This window comes from Euleptes europaea, chromosome 7 (genome assembly GCF_029931775.1).
Source record: "Euleptes europaea isolate rEulEur1 chromosome 7, rEulEur1.hap1, whole genome shotgun sequence".
In the NCBI taxonomy this organism is placed as follows: domain Eukaryota; kingdom Metazoa; phylum Chordata; class Lepidosauria; order Squamata; family Sphaerodactylidae; genus Euleptes; species Euleptes europaea.
The window spans coordinates 81072215-81093841 of NC_079318.1; the positions used below are offsets into that span (position 1 = coordinate 81072215).

At 47.2% G+C, this 21627-nt stretch overlaps 2 protein-coding genes across 8 annotated transcripts in view; both read left to right on the forward strand.

Moving 5' to 3' along the window:
• MAP4K2 (mitogen-activated protein kinase kinase kinase kinase 2) overlaps positions 1–21627 on the forward strand; it is a 149875-nt gene that overhangs the window by 58542 nt on the left and 69706 nt on the right. The window lies entirely within an intron of this gene.
• On the forward strand, positions 46–18545 carry SF1 (splicing factor 1). Of its 7 annotated transcripts, none has more exons than XM_056853887.1 (13): positions 46–578; positions 3531–3659; positions 7217–7292; positions 9842–9994; positions 10193–10282; positions 10712–10895; positions 13685–13800; positions 13885–13992; positions 16349–16529; positions 16785–17073; positions 17302–17358; positions 17484–17646; positions 18163–18545. In XM_056853887.1, the coding sequence occupies exons 1-13, from the start codon at positions 119–121 to the stop codon at positions 18410–18412; spliced, it is 2256 nt and encodes a 751-aa protein (XP_056709865.1). In that variant the 5' UTR covers positions 46–118; the 3' UTR covers positions 18413–18545. The 7 variants fall into 7 exon arrangements, with proteins under 7 accessions (XP_056709865.1, XP_056709864.1, XP_056709866.1 ...); XM_056853886.1 differs by having other exon boundaries at positions 17484–17642; XM_056853888.1 differs by having other exon boundaries at positions 17307–17358; positions 17484–17642.

Here is a 21627-nt window from a genome sequence, read left to right on the forward strand (position 1 = left end):
TTTGACGGGCGGCGCGCCGAACCAGTAGGCGCCCGCTTTCTTTGTGAGGCGAGCCTCTGGCGTGGAAGATTCGCGAAGACGTGGTCGCCATTGAGCGCAGTAGCGCCTCTTTCCGTCTATGGCGACCGGGGCGAACGCGACGCCGCTGGGGAAGCTCCATCCTCCCCCACCGCCGGGCAAGGCCGGCTACCCACTTCCTCCTCCCGGGCTGGTGATGCAGGGCCCGCCGCCCCCGCCGCCTCCGGGCCCCGCGCAGGCCCAGCCGCAGCCGGCCATCCCCAGCCTCATGGCGGCCGCCGCCTTCCCCTTCGCCGCGCTGCCGCCGCCCCCACCGCCGCCGCCCCCTCCGCCGCCGCCCCCGCCGCAGCAGCCCCAGCCGCCCACGCAGCAGCCCCAGCCGCCGCCGCCGCCTCCACCGCAGGCCCAGCAGCCCCAGCAGCAGCCCCAGCAGCCGCCTCCCCAGTATGGCCAGTACCGGTTTCCCTCGCCGCCGCCGCCCCAGCTGGCCCTCGAGCAGCAGCAGCTCCACCACCTCCACCCGCAGGACGAGGGTGGCCAGGCCGGGGCCGGCAATCAAGGCAAGTAGCCGGGGCTCGGGAGTTGGAAGGAACTCGTACACGTGTGCGTCTCCGCACGTCGGGAAGCGTGACGCGGGCACTGGAGTCACGTGTGGGGGTTTCTTTTAAAACTTCGGTTGAGTTCACTAACGCCCTGTTCCATTGTATGCTTACTCGGTAGTAACGCCTACTGAACGCTTAGGAGCTTACTTCCATTCCTGTTTTAGGAGATTCAGTTAATAGGTCAGTACACCGTTTTCTTCTCTCTGTCGGTTGGATCCTACCAACTTTTCATCGATGGGGCCCCATTTGACCACGAAAAGCGGATCGTGGGACACATGTGGAGAAAGGCCAGGCAGGACGGAAAATGAAGCGAAGAGAGGCGTTGTGCAAAGGCAAATAAAGAAAAAAAATTGATAGGATCCAACCCTGTATTTTCTGATCATGTTTTTAGTGTGTGTGTGGGTGGGTGGAGGGGCGCTATTTAGGGTATTAGAAAACGGAGCACGTGTAGTCCAAAGTCTGCCCGCTAGTTACTAAAAGACTCTGAAAACGGGTTCTTTGCACGTTTGTCAACAATGGGTCATTCAACAACGTGCCTCCCCAGGGGTTATGCTACTTTTTTGCTGTCTAAAAAAACTCAAGCGTAGTTCAATATGCAATTATCAGGAAAACCTGAAAAATAGATTTCTTGCTATCTAGATAAAACCAAGCATGTAGAGGTAAAGTAAGCTTAGTCTATCGTTCTAACCTTACATAGCTATGGGTGTGGAGGGGTCCTGTGGGGACACTAGAATCAGCGCTGGGAAGGTTTCTGATATGAGCTGGCAAAGTGGATCTATTTTTACAGAACACATTCTGTTTATATATAGTCATTAGTATAAGCGTGTTCTTGTATGTAGGGTGCCACATTTTTTCATATCTTGTGTGTATGTATCGGTGTGCACCCTTATGAAACCCATTTTCTTAGTCTATGCTCCTGTTTAGTAAAGTTTAAGAGGTCTTGTTTTAGCTGTTGCATTATATTGTCTTCTGTCTTTTCTCCAGCCCCTTAAAAGCAAGCGAGAGGGGTTACAATAATGTTGATTTATGTTGTGAACATGTACACTGAGTTTTCTTCAGGTACCACAAATATGCAAGAGGTTATTTAAAAAAAACACACAATGGAATATATGACAAGCAAATTAAAGTAAAAATCTTGATTGGTTCACCAAATGTTGTGGATTATGCACAACATAATGTTGTGATTGTGAGTGTTTATAACCCCAAGGAAGACCTTATTGCCTTTAAAGGCATTAAATGTGTTGTCTTCCAAATGCTGTGGGACTGTTGCCTTTGCTGTGACAATATTCCATTGAAAAATTGCAAACAGGGTGCTAACTATTTTAATCCTTTGGGATGAGGATAACAGAAATATGTGACACCCCTTTAAAAACATGGCCCATGCAGAGCTATGATGTCCACAATAGAAAGAGGTAGATGCTGGGAGAAGGGGCTGTATTTGGAAAGGAATCCCATGGTGGGGAAATTGCTTAAAGGCACAGAGCTGCAGCATAATCTTGAGAAGTAGACTTTCATTTAAATGATGGGTGCACAGTTTATTTATTATTTCCATTTGTTACCCCGCTCTTCCCGGCCAGAGCCAGTTGGTATGTTGATGCTCAATGGAGGGAACTGAGACATATCTCGTGAGCATGGATGAAATGGGAGGCCTTATTTATGTATTCATAGGTCCCTGAAAAGATGGCACGCGCATTTTCTAAATAAGTAAAAAAAAATAGCTTGCCTGTGAAGGAGCTCAGGCAGCATACTTGGTTCTCTCTTTCTCCGTTATATCTTCACAATCCTGTGAGGTGCGCTAGACTGAGAGAATGACTCATCTACTAAGTTTCTAACCAAACAGGGATTTGAACTTGGGTTTCCCTAATTCAGTGTATGGATCGCTACACCATACTGACCCTTGCTGTAGGACAGCTGTGGAAGCAAGAAATGGATGATAATAGGCTGCTCTCCTGAATTGGCTGTTTCTCTTGTCCTTTAATTTTTCTTTGAAGAGCAATTAAGGGGATTTTAATGTTCTCCAAAAAAGTTCATGTTGGGAAAATATGGATTAAATGTCTCGTAAATGCCTTGTAGTTTTACCAAGAAGTGTGTTGTCCTTGGAGGAACTATCATGCTGTGCAGTTCTGCAGCTCCCCTTCTGGTGTAAACACTCCAGCAGCATGTTTGCAGAAATTAACAGGCAGCCATGTTAGAAAACTAGCATCAAATGCTGCTTGCTGCCACCTACAGGCATAGTAGTGGAAGTTAATTGAAAGGGTTGTTGAATTGGAGCTAAATTCAGTAATGGTTGCTTTGAATTTGTACTTTGGAATAATGTGCCTGTGGGGAAGGGGTCCTGTTGCTTTCTTGTTGATAATTTGCTATCTTATCCAGTATTTTATATTAGAGCAGACTGTTGATGTGTTTGTATTAATTGTTTTATGAAGGGTAACTAGTAAGTCTGCCTTGTACCATGCTGTTTGTTTGTTTTGTGGATCCAAAGTTAACCTGAGCCCTGTGTTTTAGGGACAAACTAATACAATTGAGTCTTTGCACAGATATTTTTTTCCATAGGAAACTGTGAAACAAACAGTAGCTTAGGAAATGTATGTTATCCTAGTTGTCTCCTTGGTGCCTTTCACCATGTGCATCTTAAAAACAACAGGCATTACAAAAAAAGAAATGGTTAGTTTTTAGCACATATTGTGAAATGAGAGTAAAATCCAAAAGCGCTATGAGTCTGGTCCCCTGACTGGGGGAAGCACAACTGTGGGGAAGCTTGATAGCTTGATGGTGAAAAGATCTGGGATAGGTTTGTGGATGTGAGAGTGATTGGTCTTTTAGCTGTACTAATTGTGTCATGGAAACAAAGTTCTTACTAGAGAGTGTTATGCATTAACTGTTCCTATAAAGAAATCTTTCTGTTTGCAGATTTTCCTAATAAGAAGAGGAAGAGGAGCAGATGGAACCAAGACGCCATGGACCAGAAGACTGTTATCCCTGGAATGCCCACAGTTATCCCCCCTGGGCTTACTCGTGAACAAGAAAGAGCTTACATAGGTAAACTCTTGTTCTTTTCCTCTTCCATTTGTTCATGTCGTTGCTGATCCAGAGACTATTTTCAGCTGCTGTATGTGAGGCATTTAAAATGTGTGCTTTCATGGGCTTCGGATATTGTGACCTTGTTTTTGTTACTTAAAATAGATAATATTCATGTCTCTGCTCAGAGTGGATTGTGCTCCATACCAGCTCCCTGTCCTGTCTGACTGAAACAGTGTCCTCCACAGGCACAGTGGAAGTGCTAATGTCCTTGGAGGTGTTGGGGAATGAAAACTTGCTGACATTCACTTAATTGGCCAGTAAACTTGGTAATCAGCAGGGTCTCTTGTTAGCTTCACAGACTCCTTGCTAGCGGAGAACACTGTAAAAGTCCCTTTTCAAGCTGCATTGTTTGGGAGCGAGTACCTCTTTCACAGTGGAATATTATACAGCAACCTAACCATGGTTTCCCTCTGACTTTCTCTTACATTGTTACATTAATTCTTCAAAACCAAATTGAGTTTGCAAGGTGGTAAAGATCGTTGATGCCACTCAAAGCAAGGGGAGATCCCCTACTCTCTGATTTATTTTTTGACATATCCAGGTACTTGAGGGTGGGCTGTGTTAGTTTGGGTCACTGTACTCATTGTACACAGTTGCTGGGAAAGGGATACTGCTTAATTCTGGGAATTATGGTATTGGAACTGCAAAAAATGGGGAGTGGCAAATGTTACTGTACTGTGTGTGAAAATGAAAACTGTGTAATTTGTGTAAGAAATGCGGTGTGGTTAAATTTATTTATGAATATTGATCAGTACCTGGACAGAAATATCCTAGTGTATTCTAATATGTTATCAGATGCAGTCCTTGCCTTTTGGCTTAAAGCTAGCCTTTTGTTCAATACAAGACCATTTAATACCTGTTTATCTCATTAAGATTGGGAATTTTTAACTCCTTTCTTGTGCATAAACCACTGAGAATTTTGATTTAACACTCAGTTATCCATAGCACTACTGAGAACTGTTTGGTAGCTTGAAAGCCTGCTACAGGATAACTTTCAAGATTCCAAAGTCAGTTTTTATGTAGTGCAGAACAGTTTTTATCCCAGTCAAGCAAAATTTCTGCATTGCAGAGGTGTGCCATTTGATGAAGCTGGTCTCAATTTTATCCTCTGTACTGCCTTCTTACATCAAAGAAAGGGCCATTTTCTTTGGATCTTGGAACTTATTTCTTAACTTCTTGTAGATGTAGCAATATTTCTTGTAAATGTAACAATATTTCAGCTTAATCAAGATACACTATCTGACCTTGAGTTTATACTTGTAAAGAAAATAACATGGCTCTAGTGAAAGAGAATTAGTTTGTAATGAATGGGTAGAAGATTTGATGGTGCGGGGAGGAATGATTCGTTTGAGAAACTATTTAAGAAGGCTGTTCCTGATGCGGTGGTTTTAGAAATGCAGTGTTTTTGTGTTTTTAATCAGACGTGCAACTAACTGGTTGAGCCGCAGAATCAGACCCTTAACTGAAGCGGCTCCATCTGTGGATGGATAGAATCATATCAGAATTCTCAGTCTATGCAAAGATTTGAGTGCTCCATTTGCTCACTTAACTGTAGTGCCGAAGATGGAGCTTGCAGTCCTCAACTGAACTGAGTAAATGTGGGGGAAGTGATCCACACTGAGCCAGACCACTAATAGGCAAAGTTATAACTGCACTAATGAGAGAAAATCCTGTAATATGCCATAGAATTATGTAATCAGGCACGTAACATTTGGTATCATTAACTTGAGATTAAATCAGTACTGTATAATAAAATCACAATGTTGCAGAAAGACACTGCTCTTCTAAGGATCAGGTGATAATGTAAATACTTGCTTGTTTCATAGATTTATATCTCGCCATTTAAACCCTCCTGGTGGCTCACAGTGTCTGTGGGGGAGGGCTCCTAGCTGACTGGATGGTATTCAGAATTCTTACAAGAAGGGGCCATCCTCCTTCATTGATGGCAGTGGTGGTTCTCATTGCTTTGGTGGTGCAAAGAACAGCTCCTCCCCAGAAGCACCTGCCCCAGTTGGGGAGCGGAACAGATAATGACTGGAATAGAGGGGAAGGGCTGCTCCTCTCACAGAGTTGTTCCACTGACAGCTTGCTTTATGTATTTGCCAGAGGATTTGGGGAAATATCACATTAAACCATTAGAGTAGGCAGAAGCAGCCCATCTCTGATATAGCTCCTCCCTGCTCAAAGTGAGCCAGAACTGCCCCACCTCACTCTGTTCCTCCATGCAAGAGAGGGTAGTTCTGTGAATTGATGAGCTCTGGGGACAGTTACTATGCTGTTTCAAAGCCTATCATAAAGTAAGATAACCTCCCCAATTTCTCAGCAGTTTGTGGAAAGCTTGTGGTGGGATCTGGATGCTGCTGGGTATCCTCCCTTAAAGGAGGACCAAGGCACTCTCGCTTAAGAGCAGATTTGTGAAAGCCCGTGTAGATTGCATGGTGTTGTGTTAATGGTACCAAATGGTCAAACAATTATGTGTAGAATCTATTGCTTTACATCCTCCCCCCCCCCCACCAATTGGTGTGGGTGAAACTTTGCTTAGTGGTGAGTTGGCCTTGTAGTCCACAAACCACATACTTCAGAGAAGACTGACAGATTATGGGGTCTTGTATAGTGCTGCTTCAAAACAGGTTGTGTCCCAAACCATTTGCTGCTTTGCCTTGCTGTTCTTTACAAGCTGAGTAACTATTACTTAACGTGTGCTCTCTTGGATGAGCCAGAGTCAAAGCACTTCATTCTGGACCGAAGAATCAGTAGCTGAATGCTTGCCATCTATTAGTGCTGCCTTAGATACTTGGTTGTCTGTGTACAGTATAGGATAATGAGCAAGTTAAAGGATGCTAAGGTTTCACTTAATGTTGCATTTCAAGGTGTAGCATTTACTAGTTAACTATTTTACCTGTTTTATCTGGCATACTAGCTGCAAATAAAATTTATGTATTTATTTATTTATCTAGTTAACTATGAGTAATAAATAAGTACAGAAGCATGGCTTATAATGCATTCTCTCCAGAATGAGAGGGCTGTTGATAAACTGGCTATGAATTGTGCAGTTCTGAAATTCGTCTCTCACTTGGCCCCAACACTTGTAACAAAACAAGATTGTTTTGATGTTTTAAAAAGTAAGAATTTGAATGTCAGTATTTCTGCTGGAAGTGTCCGCTACCAGTTATAGCACGTCAAGGGTGGCTTTCTTCAGCAAACTGAAGATCAGGCTTTAAAAGATTAGATAATTTTTGCTAACTTTCAAATGAATGCTTTGCTTCCTGATGAATAATTCTTTTTGAAGATCGATAGAAATAAGTAAGACCAAGGAGGGCCTTTTCTGGATTCCTGATGACTGGCATATTTGACTGGCATAACATTGTGGGGTCGCCTGGTTTTTATGTTGACATATCAGTCGTCCCTTGAAAATTCTCCAGTTCTTCATGCTTTGTTGATGAGTTTTGAGATGTTTTTTGGTAACATTGTCTTTTTTTCCATCCTTTTTTCTTTCCTAACCTGGTTTCTTCCAGTGCAACTGCAGATAGAAGACCTGACTCGTAAACTGCGCACAGGAGACCTGGGCATCCCCCCTAACCCTGAGGACAGGTTGGGAAACAGTTTTAACCAGCTGACAGTAACATTTTTTACCTTTTTCAATAAAATTTTGGTGGCATCGTAATATCAGTTCAATGAAATTTCTTCCTAATGAAATATCTTCAGTGGTCTGATTTGACAAAGATGGTAGCTGAGATTCTTACTGTGAGGGAAAGTGAAACCAGAAAGGGGCTGAGGTTCCATTCTCGTTGTGGAATTTCTAAGCGAATAGGTTGTAACCATTAACCTGACATTAAGAAAAGGAATATGGTGGCCAACGAAGTTAACCTGTTCACTGCTGGTCTTGGGCAAGTGTTCAGAAGTCTTTCTCACAGGTTCACACTGAGGAATCCTCAGCACAGTCACTGAGTCTGAACAGCCTGGAAACTTTTTCTGACCGCTGATTTTGCAGTGCTTTCCATTGGGTGGCTGAGCATGGTTTTTAAACCAGATGGGTACTAACCAGTTTCTTTGGTAGCAGCTACTACACAGCATTGTCCAATATCTGGGGAGCTGGGGCTCAGGCAATACTGCACCAGCAGTGTGCGGAATTTGGACGCCTTTGGTTTTGTTGGGCTTCATTGTCATCCAACAAAATAACTTTTGTGTGTGGTTGTTTTTTTTTTTTAATTGGCTTGTCAACATTAATTTCTGAGAGGCTACAATCAAGGATGTGTTGTGTTATAGCATGTTGCACAACTTGTAAACCAGTTCTTGCTCTTGAAAGTGGAATAGTGTAAAATCCCTTTTTTATTCAATTAAACCCAACTAAAATTACTTGGGTCAGTAAATATGGTGAGGCTGCTAATAAGTCTTGCCCTCTGCCCGGTCAAAAAAGCAAGTTCTCTAGTTCTTGAGGCACCATATTATCTGTTTCAGGCTTCAAAGAGCCTTTTTGGCTCTCTTATGACCACAATACTGGGGTTTAGGTTAATCTTGATAGGTAGACATACTCTTGGTGGGAGTAAATATTGGTGCTTTGTTCTGTGCTGAATAAGAACGAATTGGGGCTGTTGGTTTAATTTTAATGTGCCAACGAGGTTTCTCTCATGTGAAGGTTAACGCAGAACAAGGGAGGAGGGCTGCAATATCTGGTGTGTAATCTGCGTTTGTAGTATGTTTGAACACTGCTTTCTCCTAATGAGACCAAACTGGTTAAACGAACTGATACCTTTACCATTCAGCAAAAATGGATTCTCTTATTTATTTGCTAAAGGGCAACTTTTACCATACAAAGCATGAAATGATTAGGTATATTCAGCTTGAAACTTTTTCCTTACTGTTTAATCATGTTTTTATGTTTAAAAGAACCTGTTAGCTAGTGGATGGGTATTTTAAAATGTCTAGTAATCATAGATGGAAGGTGGGGGGGAGGGACAGATCACATTGCGTTGGGACTGTTAAGTTTTCTCGGGTCCTAGAAATGGAGGTGTAATTTACATATTATTACTCCTGACCTTTTATTTCATATTCCTGTGTTGATCATTCACTTCAAGCTGAGAAGACATTGGGATCAACTGGTTCTAATCAATCCTTTAACCAGCTAGAAAGAAAAGATTGTTTACCCAAAACCCAAGGTTTAGGTTTCTGATTACTTCAAGGATGTGTTTTTTTGATAACATGATCAATATCTCTTCCCTTCTTGCAGCTAACTTTAAATTTTTATTTCAATATGTTTGGAGAAGGTCCTTAAAGTATAAACAGAGTTCTAGGAGTGTGACTTTTTTTTACCGCAAGTGCAGCTGTGGTAAAATCAAACTGACTTTTTTTTTTAATTTTAGCTGTAACTTTTTGTTCATTAGTTTCTCTGCTGTCTGGGCACCTAAACTGCATGGAGAAAGCAGGTCTGTCTCTAGTAGTTTATAACCCAGACTGCCTTGAGAAGGGTGGGCTTGTCCAACCTGCACCAAGCCCACCTCTCTAACCCTTAAACAGAGTAAACAGGTTCAGACGTCCTTGATGCAGCCAGCAAAGTGGAGGTAAAGCCAGGACAGAAGCCTTGACCCGTCCACGTGGTGCCAGTGGAATAGCCTTAACTTGTACTGCCAGGAAGAATCTGAGAGAAGCGTAACCTGTCTTGTTACTTTTCTGATGTTAAAAAGTCCAGAGTTAACCTGAATAATTCTTTGATTTACCTCCTGCACCAGGGTTCCTTCCTAAATGTTTGGCTCCATGGAATAATGAAGTTGGAAAGTTTGTTCTCTGTGTGAATCAACTTTCTCCATCTTCCCCGCCCTCTCCCCTTTTTTTTTAATAACAGGCACACTCATGGCAGAGCTGTTGTCATGGCTGTGTGTGACCCTGCTTCCCTCTCTATACCCCTCCTCTCCCAAAATAAAACACCCCAGGTTTTTTTTCCCTCCTGGTAGCAGGCAATTATTTGCTACAACCACCTTGTCCGTGTGACATTAACGGGCATGAGTGAGTTTACACCTTCCTTTCCTGTGGTCTCTAATGTTTTTTTTTTTTAAATTGCGCTAGAGTTGAGGGGAACCTGTACTTAATAAATGCCCTTTAGGGCTCAGGTCTACGAGGAGTGACTGGAAATTGTTCCTCTGCAGGTCTCCTTCCCCTGAACCAATCTACAATAGCGAGGGGAAGCGCCTGAACACCCGTGAGTTCCGCACACGCAAGAAACTGGAGGAAGAGAGGCACAACCTGATCACGGAGATGGTGGCGCTCAACCCAGACTTCAAGCCGCCGGCTGATTACAAGTAAGACGAGGCTTGCTGCTCTGCCCCCTCTGAGGCAGGTGGACATGACTTTATCCCTGCCTGTTGCAGAGCTCCCTTCTCCATTGTGGGCTTTCCCTGGAGGGTTACCAGGTTGAGCCCAGTGCTGAACTCAGCTCACAAGGGGGTCCATTGTGGATGACTACCAGATCTTGATGGGCACTATCTAATCTTTCACAGGCCCCCAGCAACCCGGGTGAGTGACAAAGTGATGATCCCGCAAGATGAATATCCTGAAATAAACTTTGTTGGGCTTCTGATTGGACCCAGGTAAGAGCTTGTGTTCCTCCCATGAAGGTTGAGAGATGGCAAAATGGGCAGTTCTAGAATACTTCGTATTGTGGAAAGGTTGCAAGAACATGTATTTGTTTTGGGGAGTGTCTGCGAGGAAAAAACTAATTCAGCTCAACCCAACTTCTCCACAGTGAGGCAGAATGTCTAGTATTAACTAAATTCATAGTAAAGTGAATTGTACTTAAAGTACTATTTTTTTCCATCTTTTCCATATTATCTCAGGAATAAAAGACTTGGTTTAAGCTTTTAAATGATGTTGGTCTCACTCCAAGAACATGTTTTGTGAGAGTGTTCAGAGTGCTGCTTTCTCATCCTTCTGGGTGGTTCCTCTTTTTGGGGATGTATTTCAGAGCACTGGTTGGCTGACATCAGTTGAGCACCTGGGTTTGGATTTTGTCTTTCCAGAGGAAACACACTGAAGAACATCGAGAAAGAGTGCAATGCAAAGATCATGATCAGGGGCAAAGGTTCTGTGAAAGAAGGGAAGGTGGGGCGGAAAGATGGCCAGATGCTGCCCGGTGAGGATGAACCCCTTCATGCGCTGGTCACTGCCAACACTATGGAAAATGTGAAGAAAGCCGTGGAACAGGTAAAGGGCAAACCTCTGGGCTTAACGTTGCTACCAGAAAGGCAGGGGCCGAAAAGCCATCAAGTGCAGTCTACAGCATAAAGCCCAGATCAGTGTGAAGCTTTCAGTATGAAGCAGCTCATTCCTTGTGCGAAGGAGCCAAGATGCACACTGAAAAGGGGAACAAGACATAGTGGTGGTTGCTAGGCAGTTTGGGCTGCAGAAAAAGAGCCTTTCCTAACTGTGGCGCTCAGTCAGACACCTCAAGTGTGCCAGAGAAAACCTTTTCAGCAAGGATAATTTTGTTGGCCTAGCTGTCTCTTGATAAAAGGTGAACCCCAAGGTTTGCACGGCAGCAGGTCTTTTGCATCTCACTTTTTTGTCTGCTAAAGCTTCTCTGATCCAAGGGTGCCATAACTGATGACCTATCCTGATCACTGCTTTCCTAGTCACGTGTGCCTTCAGCTTTTATGCCCGTATCTTGAATCCTGCTTCAAAGCCCACATTCGTTGGCTTGGATCCAGCGTGGTTTTTTTGTGAGTGGAATGATTTCCATCAGAAGCAATGCTTCTTGCAGCATTTCAGGGTGCGGTGGATGGGGGGAAGCAAGAAAGTCGCACTCCACAGCCAGAAATCTTTCTACCCATGGAATTGTTGTGCTGGATCCAAGACTTAGTTCAGGTTTTGCCGATGTTCCTTCATGCCTGGTGGAAACAAGTCCTTGAAGAAAATTCTCAGAACTGTCCATTTGAAAATGGGCTTTGAAGGAGGAGCTTTCCAGACACTGCCCAGTCTGGAGATTGGCTGTTACTCATGATTTGATACATCAAAGAACAGAATCTTAGATTCTTTTTACACACACACACACACACACACTCAACTCACTCTGTCATGCACTCATAAAAATTGCATTAGATATCAATATATCTAATTCTTAAATGCGGCCCCCATTTGTGGTTACTGAAATCCTGAAATTGGAGCCATGAACAGACAAGACGGATCTTTCTACAAAATTGGAAGCTGCCCCGAGTTAGCAGAAAAATCTTTTTTTAAGGGTGCCCCCCCCCCCGGAAAAATAGAAGCAGCACCTGTTGTTTTAAGAAAGAAATGTTCTTGGTGGCTGTTGCTAGGCAGCCCAACAGTTACTGCCAGCCTTTCAGGCTTGGTTTCTGTCAGTAAAAGACAACCAGGGGGCACTCCTTTCCAGGGCTGTTTTGGCCTTTGTGGGCAGACTCATTAAGTCCAGGCCTGGCAGCAAGCACAGGGCAAATTGCTGCCACATGGCTTGCATGACTCACTTGATACTGTTCAGTAGCAGCCACCCCACAAAAGCTGGTGTGGTATAGTGGTTAGCGTTTCAGACTATGATCTGGGAATCCAGGTTCAAATCACCACTGTGCCATGGAAGCTTACAGGGTGACCTTGGGCCTGTTACGCTTTCTCAGCCTAACCTGCCTCATGGTTGTTATGAGGATAAAATGGAGGAGAGGAGAATGATGTAAGCTACGTTGGGTCCCCATTGAGGAGAAAGGTGGGGTATAAATGAAGTAACTGAATAATATAGCTGAGGATGGGAAGCAGATAAAAGGTAGGTTGGTGATTGGCTGGGGAAGAGAGAAGGAAGCAGGGAAATGTGAGGGTTTGAGGGCTGCCAGGAGGAGGGAAAGAGGAGATAGCCCTTGCAGGTTCCCTGCCATGCAACTGGGCCTGGCAGCTGGCACCAGACAACTGGGCCATTCTTTTCCCAGGTAGAGGTTGCCTGGGGGAGGAAAAGCTGACAGATAAAGGTGGATTGGCTGGTGGGTGTGAAGAATAGGAGGAAGCAGAAAAGGGAGAGGCTATGGGGGCTTTCGAGGAAGGGAAAGAGGGGGCGAAAATGAGATGCCCCCTGCAAGTGCTTGTGCTTAAAGGTCCCATACTTGTTTATTTTTGCAATATTTACTGTTACCTGTTCTCTCCCTTTTTTATTTATTAGTGGTAGAGTAATATTATGCATCAGTTGCAGAGTTTCTCCATGTATACACCATACGTTACGGGTTTTAAGTGGAGTGAGTATAGAGAGTTTGAAAAGATACTGCACCCAGCAAGAAGTTGAGAGCCACAGACCTGCCCTTGTTATGTACCCTGTGGATCTCTCCTCTCCAAAGGCCCACTCTGGGAAGAGAAACTCAAAACCAACATCTGTTGGTTGGTTCAAGTACAGAGGGTGTTTGTGGAGGCACAGCCCATAATTTATATTTATTCATTTATATTTTAGACTTCTGTTCGGCCCTTCCTCCACTACAGCGGGGCTCGGGGTGGGTAACAACAAATCAGATACTTTTTAAAACAGAAACAATTAAATAAAATACAAATAAGATGGCACCCTAAATTCCCAGTAGAGCAGACTCTTGAGAACAACAAACCCTCCACAAAGTAAGTGAGGAATGGGACTGAGGGAAGCATACAGAAGAAGGAGGCTCTGTCAGGTGACCAGTGGATGTAATAAAGCAGCCAAAAGTCCTCAGCCATGTGGCTGGCAGAACATCTTTGTCTTGCAGGCCCTGCAGAACTGGACCGGATCCCTCAGGGCCCTGGTCTCCTCAGACAGAGTTCCACCAGGCAGAGGCCATGACTAAAAAGGCCCTGGTCGAGGTCAACCGTACTGCTCTCAGGCTAGGGACTTCCAGTAGATTGTGGGAACTAGAATAAAGTTGCAGTTCTTAATCAGAACTTGCAAAATAAAGCTGCCTTCTGCTGAATCAGACCCTTAGTCCATCAGGGTCAGTTTAGTTTTCATGCAGCAGTGTGCTTTTTTTTCTGTCTGCTAGATCCGGAACATTTTGAAGCAAGGCATTGAAACACCAGAGGACCAGAATGATCTGCGCAAGATGCAGCTGCGGGAGCTTGCCCGCCTCAATGGGACGCTGCGTGAAGACGACAACAGGTATGTGTTTAGGGGCCTCCGTTAGCCGTGTAGGAATGTACTTGTCTGCATTATCAGTCAGGCCTAACTGCTCTCTTGCTTCAGGATTCTGCGTCCGTGGCAAAATACGGAAACGCGCAGCATCACCAACACCACCGTGTGTACCAAGTGTGGAGGGGCTGGCCACATTGCATCAGACTGCAAGTTTGCCCGGTAAGCATCCTCTTTGGTATCCTGTGATCGTGTTGCTTGTTCTCCAGGAAAAGCTGCAGAGCTCTTGACCCATTCTAGTAAGTTGTGAGGATCTGCACTGTCTTGCTTGTTTGTCATGTGAAATACAGATTAGCATAGTAGACCCTTATGTCGCTTTTGGGCGATTAATTAACTCTAAGAGTACATCCTGACAACTTGGTGTGTGTGTGTGTGTGAGAGAGAGAGAGAGAGAGAAAGATAATGGTTGGCCTGTATGATGGCTGGGGTCCTAACTTGTGTCAGCTTAGGCCCGTGTTGGTGAACGCATGGCACGCGTGCCGCAAGTGGCATGCCGCGCCCTCTCTGTGGGCACGCGCGGAGCCGTCGCGCCTGCCCCCTCCTCCGCCCCTCCTCGCAGCCTTGACGCAAGTTTCTGCTGTGCCGCAGCCAACTTTGTTGCGGGGCGACGCGGCAGCGTAGTGGTGCGGCCGGCCGGGTAGCCCTTGGGGCCAAGCATGAGCGGGCGGCGGCGGGTCCAGAGTGGCACCTGGGTGGGGCGGCGGCGCTGCTGAGGCGGAGTGGGGCGGCGGGAGGCATATGGCTTTCGGCAGGGCGGCCCGGCGCCCCCACCTGCGCCTCCGCGTCAATTTCAAGCCCGGGGAGGGGAGCAGGGAAGACTGCTGCCGCTGCCGGCCCCGCCCTGGCTTGGGGGGGGCTTCGGCGCCCTCCCTCCCTCCCTCCCAGAGCTGCGCAGCTGCCCGAAGGCGACCCCAGCCTCTCGCTTCCCCCCCCCCAACTTCCTGCAGAGGCAGAGAGGAAATCAGAGATGGCCAATCAATCATCTCTCTTCCAAGGAGGAGAAATTTTTTTTTGACGGGGGGAGATTTTTAAAAAGGACCTTTGAAAAACCTGCTTCTGTATTAAAACGTGCCAGGCAAGGCTTTCCCTGGAGGGAGTGCAGATCGATGCAAGGGGGAAAGGTGGGGGGATCCCCCAGTCGTAGAATCATAGAGTTGAAAGGGACCACCAGGGTCCTCTAGTCCACCCCCTCTGCACAATGCACGGAATTCCAAACTATCCCCGTCCTTTTGCTGCCCCCGTCCTTCCCCCCTCCTTTTGACCCCCCCCCCCGTCCTTTTGCTCCCCCCATCGTCCTTTTGCTTCCCAACAGTCCTTTTACTTGGAGGGACGGGCCGATTTAGCGCTCCTAAATTGCAGAACCCCCCCCCCTCTCCCAATAAATGACCTGGAAAGGGGATTCATTTCCCTATCGAGGCATTCTCATGTATAAGGCATCCCTGGATGTTGCGGTTGCCAGATGCTGAACGTGCACGTGTGAACTCGCCCTTGGATAGCGAAGGAAACGCAGAAAGCAGTGATCTGTATACAGAGCATCCTTTGTTTCTTATGAATACGCTGGGAAACTGCTTAGGGTGGCTTAAACCGACACCCTTCATTCCAAATATATTTTCCTCCTCCCCACCTTGAATAACCTCGACAGGATTTGACTGAGGCGAGAGCCACAGGAACCGCGGGGCACAAGGATCATGGACCTCCCCCCACCAAAAAGGAGGTTTTGCCTTGGATTTGCCGCTCAGATGCACATTTTCCCCATCCAGATTCTCAAAACTCTGCATGGGGGGTTATTGACCATTTATGAATGGGAGGTTTTGCCTTGGATTTGCCACTCAGATGCACAACTCAACAATAAGCCCCCCTGCAGAGTTTTGAGAATGCAGATGGGGAAAATGTACAGTGTTTGTCAGTCATTGTCATGATTTAATTTTATGGATACCTTACTTACTTTTTTCCCTCCTCAGAGGCCATGTCTACCCACTGGCTTTCTTGGCAGTAGACCTGGACTCCAAGGAGGGGAGTCCCCCTTCAGAGGCCAGGTCTATCAATTGGCTTTTATGAGCCTCCAGAGGCCAGGTCTACTGCCAAGAAAGCCAATGGGTAGACCTGGCCTCCCAATGGGACTCAGCCGGAGGCCAGGTCTACCAATAAGCTTTTATGGCGGTAAACCAGGCCTCCAGACGAGGACTCCGGACCGGGAGGGGGAAATGGCAGGGACTTACAATTTAATTTTTATCAATAAATAAGATCATTATTAAGTATGATATCAAGTTTTATTCAGTGTACCTACCTATATAGTTTAAGAAATTTGGCTCTCAAAAGAAATCTCAATCATTATACTGTTGATATTTGGCTCTGTTGACTAATGAGTTTGCCGACCACTGGCCTAGGGCTGTGCTGTGTTGCGCATTGGCACTCGGCGATAAATAAGTGGGATTTGGGTTGCAGTTTGGGCACTCGGTCTCTAAAAGGTTCTCCATCACTGGCTTAGGCTGTAGGGTAACTGGCTTCCTCCTTTCAGGCCTGGAGATCCCCAGTCAGCTCAGGATAAAGCACGCATGGATAAAGAGTACTTATCTCTGATGGCTGAGTTAGGAGAGGCCCCTGTGCCAGCATCTGTAGGGTCTTCTTCAGGACCTTCTAATCCACCTCTGCAGAGCGGCCCGAGACCATCAGGGCCTGGAAACAACCAGCCACCTCCTGTGAGTAACATACTGGGAAGGATGTTGTTAGACCAGATTGGATTGAAGGGAATAGAATGTCTGTTTTTCCAAAGGGGAAGAGTTGCCTTAATAGAATAAAGTTGTCCCGGTAGGATACTAACTGGTGCTTGTGTTCTCAGCAAATAAGCACTCAGTGTTATGCGGGAAGTGGGTATTTCTAGTGCGGAGCACACCTGGCTTCTCTTTCTTGTGTAACTGAAATGCTTCCCCTACTGTTGTGTTGTCTGTGCATAGAACCGCCCTCCGTGGATGAACTCTGGCCCTTCTGAAAACCGGCCCTTCCATGGTGGCATGCACGGTGGTGGTGGTGGTGGAGGCGGAGGAGGCGGTGGTGGTGGAGGAGGGGGGCCCTCAGGGCCTGGCGGTCCTCACAACTTCCCTCACCCAATGTCAAACATGGGGGGGCACGGTGGTCACCCCATGCAGCACAATCCAAATGGCCCCCCGCCTTGGATGCAGCCGCACAATCCTCCAATGAACCAGGGACCGCATCCTCATGGCCCACCAGGTCCCCATCACATGGGTGAGTACAATCTAGAACTTTGTGGTGCTTGGGCGTTTTCATCATGGATGGAGAAAGGCTGATCAGAGTCCAGCTGCAGGCTAATTTCGATCACGTCTCTCAGGCTTGGAAGGGTATTTTCAGCCAATTCCACTTGTGGACAGTACTGTGGCTGGCTGGGTGGACGGAGCTGGGCGGGGATGTTCTGTTCCAACTGTCACTAAGGCTGCGGTCTCTCATTCCCTTAAGATCAGTACCTGGGCAATGCGCCAGTGGGCTCTGGGGTCTATCGCCTCCAAGGAAAAGGTGAGGAAACGGGGCTTGTTTTCCCATTAAGCGGAGGGTGTGTGTGTCTGTCACTTGGATTGGCAGGGTGAGGGGGTTGGCGGGTAGTTCCCGGGGTCAGCTTGATGGCCTGTCTGGCCTTGCAGGTATGATGCCGCCTCCGATGGGTATGATGCCCCCACCGCCCCCTCCGCCCAGTGGTCAGCCTCCCCCGCCTCCCTCTGGTCCTCTTCCCCCATGGCAGCAGCAGCAGCAGCCTCCACCCCCGCCTCCCAGCAGCAGTACTCCCTTGCCATGGCAGCAAAGTGAGTAAGAGAACTTCTTTTAATTTTGCACCTCCGCGACACTCTGGCCAGTATTAATAGCAAGTCAATGGCCATTGGCCCTGTCCTAATGTGGGGCTGCCCTTGGGGGTAGGAGGCCACTTCCTTTTCCTGTCCTTCAGTACCTGGCCAGAATAATTCCTCCATTGTGGTTCACTTGCAGCTCCGTGCTTCTTTCTGCAGGGTCAGGCTCAGAGATCCTCAGTTAGCCACCCCTCCGCTCCTGGAGTGGTTTCTCCCAGTATTTGAGCTGAATCCTTGGCTTCCCTTTTGATGTTTGCTGTGAGGCCCATCCTTGGCTTTTAGGCCAAATGCCCTGGGGATGGTCAGAGGAAAAGGCATCTTTCCCAGGCTTATCCCGCTTGGTCATCTCAAGCGGGGGAAAGAATACTCTCCCCGGACGTGATCTTGAGAAAAGGGGTCAGCTGTTTCTCTGACCGGGGAGATTCAGGACCCTGGTTCCGAGCCTCCTGGAATGACTTTGTGCTGTGTTAAATCCTAGATACGACGACCATCACCACCACGAGCGCTGGCAGCGGGGCCATCCCTCCATGGCAGCAGCAGCAGGGGGCGGCGGCAACTTCTACGGGGGGCCCGCAGATGCAAGGCAGCCCCTCCATGGTGCCTTTGCCTCCAGGGGTCCAGCCTCCGCTGCCGCCCGGGGCCCCGCCTCCTCCCCCGCCCCCCCCGCCTGGCTCCGCGGGCATGATGTACGCCCCTCCCCCTCCTCCGCCTCCCATGGACCCTTCTAACTTTGTAACCATGATGGGGGTGGGGGTTCCGGCTTTGCCACCATTTGGCATGCCCCCTGCTCCCCCGCCACCACCGCCACAGAACTGAAGAATGGTTTTTTTTCTATACAGTTGTTTTTCTCTCCAACATGGAGCCAAGAAATGGAGGGGGGGGTTTAATGGAGCCCTGCTGGGAGAATGTGAGGGATATTCCCCCCTCCTTACTCTGTATTTCGAGGAGTGCGTGACTCTTGTTGACTGGCGTACTTCGATAATTTGTCCCATCAAGGCAATAGCCCCAAGCGCCTTTGTGAACTGAGGACTGTCCCAACCTTTTGCAGTGAGCAGAGGGAACTTAATGGGATGTGTTACACGCTGGGGTAAAGTTCCAATTGAAACTGCCAGGTCCAGCCTCAGAGCCAGCAAGAGCCCTCTTCTGTGAATTTAAGCATTTCCCATGTGCCCTGCAGGCTCAGAATGGCAACTTCTGTTTATTTAATTTTTTTTTCTTGCTGGGCTTAGATTTTAACCCCACCTGAAAGACTGTGTTTTCCAGGGTCCTGTACGCCTCCACCGTTGAACTTCTGCTAGTAGAGTTGAAGAAATGAATGGATTTCAGTAGAGTTCTCTGTGTGTGGGAGTTGAGACTTTTGCCCCACAGATGATTTGGGGGGCGGGGGGAAGTGCCAGTGTTTTTTCCTGGGTCTCCTTAGCAGGAATAGGTAGATTTTGCAGGATGTCTCTGCCGTAGAAGCTGAGGGTTTTGAGTCCATCCCAACCTCTCCCCTAGGATAATTAAGATGAAGTAGGCATGGGGGGGGGGGATCTTCATCTACTTTGAGGTCCATTTGTCACTTATCCACCTGCCTAGAATGTCCTTCCCCCCCCCCTATTTTTTTTTTAGACACATCTGAGTGTTTTGTGGTTTTGGGTGGTCCCACCCCCGGATTGAATGATCTCTTGTTGACAATGATGTATGTGTATAATGCTTCATTCAGTCACCTGTAACCATTTTCTTAATTGCTTTTTTGTGTAAGAGTAAAAACTGCAGCGAGGGGAGGTTCCAAATAAATGCCGTTTTTAAAATAGTCCTTGTGCAGTCCCTTTTCTGTTCATGGGGAGCAGAGGAATTCTGTTGCCAGTCTCTGCCAGTAGGGGGGGCCCAAGTTACAATGCAGGCTGAATTCAGCCATTCTGAGCTTGTGTCAATCACGCTAAGTCTGTTGGAAATCTGAGACACCCCCATACACACACACACACACACAGCCACACTCTAGATTTTAAGCTGCTCTTGGGTCTTATCACTGGATCCCATTTGTTGCTTGGGAGAGATCTGTCTGGCTGTTCTTGTCCACCCCCTGAGCAGTGATAGCTCCTTAGCTCTTATTCCTTCCAGAGCGTCTTCCTTGCCTACCATAGGAGGCACGAAGCCTGTTCCACCTCTCTCCTCCCAGTACACTTCATCCACAAAACTAAAAAGGAGAGGGGCTGTGGCTCAGTGGTAGAGCATCTGCTTGGCATACAGAAGGTCCCAGGTTCAATCCCTGACATCTCCAGTTTAGAGGGACGAGGCAAGTAGGTGATGTGAAAAACCTCTGCCTGAGACCCTGGAGAGCCGCTGCCGGTCAGAGTAGACAATACTGACTTCGATGGACCAAGGGTCTCATTCAGTATAAGGCAGCTTCATGTGTTCATGTAAAAAGTGTTCTGGGGTGGCCTTGAATGCTCCTGAAGTGGTGTGACCCTCTCCCCTCAGTTTGGAGGCGAATCCGCGGGGCTGGCCATTTTCCAGTCTTATGTGGTTTCTCTTCAGGGCCACAGAGCAGTGAGAAGAGGAGCTTGGAGGCACGCACGGGGGGTGGGGGTGTTCGTTCCATACGCAGTAATCCAGCCTTCTCTTGCTTTCTCTGCTTTGTTGGGGGAGGGTTGCATGTCCTCTGCAATTTGAATTTGTCTCTTCAGTGTCCCAATATATTTGGGTCTCTACACAAGCCAGTTGTTGTTGCCCGCTTGAATACAAAAGCTTTCCCGGCAAGAACATTCTGTTCTTCAGCATGGAAAAAGTTTTGTTGCTTTCCCTCCATTAATCAACCCAACCGCCCAGAGTGTTTAAGCTGCACAGAAGAAATGTCCTTTGGGGGTGGGTGGGGGAGCTTGTAATCCGACTGGTGGGGTGAAAATGGAGGGGGGCTGTAATGATGCTATAATCCTTGTCCCTTTACATAACACCGCTGTGCATGATGTTAGGGCAGGAAAGGTACTGCGCTTAAGAACTGGCAGAGCTCTTAGCTTTCCCAATAACTGTTCTCCCTAGAAAGAAGAGAGAAAGAAGAGAGTAAAGGGCAGTTTCCTCATTTCCTGGTTCTGTGAGGCTCAGAATTTTAATTAGGGAGAATCGGGGTAAGGGAGAAAAGCCTACCAGCTCTTCTGGGGAGGGGGGGGGGAAATGCCTCAGGTGATGAGCAAACCAATCAAGACGTATGAGTTGTATCTAAAGACTCAAGGTGAGTCTACTGCCAGAGTTGTCTCATGGCCAAAATACTGGCCAGCTACCCTCTGACGACTGCTGTTTCACAAAGAGGCTCGAGTCGCCTCTTCGTTGACTTGCCGTGCGGAAGAAGGCCCCGCATTCAGTGCCAGACGTCAAGCCACTGTCTGGAAAGGCCTCTCTCTGGCTGAGACCCCCGAAGAGCCATTGTTAGAGTCCTGAGTAACGCGTCCCAGTGGTCTGAATCTATGTCAGGCAGCTTTATTCTCCTCGAGCCTGCAAGGGAGCATCAATGCCGGCTCCCTGAGTGGGGAAGAAGCCATTCCAGCAAGCTGAAATAGTAATTGCTGCTGGGAGGGGGGTGGAGCTGTCAGTTTTCCTCCCTTCTCTCGTTTGCATAGTGGAGTTGCAAGCGACAGGCTCAAATGCAGAGGAAATAATGCCTCCTGGCATTTAACTATCGTCAGCGCTTTGCCCCAAAAGGCCCTGGGTTTGCCTGCTGCTCTGTATCCTGCCATGCAATAAAAGGGAATTTAATGATGTGTCAGGTGCAGATTTGGCGAAATTGTACAGCTTGATGCAAGGAAGGGCTGGAATCCAGGACCTACATTCTTCCAGCTTTTTCTGCTCAGAAAATGCCTATAACAGGAACACGCTGCAGATAGTAGCGTAAAAAATGTGTTGTGGCACAAACTGCCATATATATGTTACCTTTCTGGGGTCCGCACCCAGAAGATCTGTTAGGATT

Excerpts from the sequence above, each read along its gene's own strand:
- SF1 (XM_056853886.1), top strand. The coding sequence starts at position 119 with ATGGCGACCGGGGCGAACGCGACGCCGCTGGGGAAGCTCCATCCTCCC. Across the intron at positions 10,896-13,684 it reads TGAAGAAAGCCGTGGAACAG|ATCCGGAACATTTTGAAGCA; the intron begins GTAAAGGGCAAA and ends TCTGTCTGCTAG. Across the intron at positions 17,359-17,483 it reads CTATCGCCTCCAAGGAAAAG|GTATGATGCCGCCTCCGATG; the intron begins GTGAGGAAACGG and ends CTGGCCTTGCAG.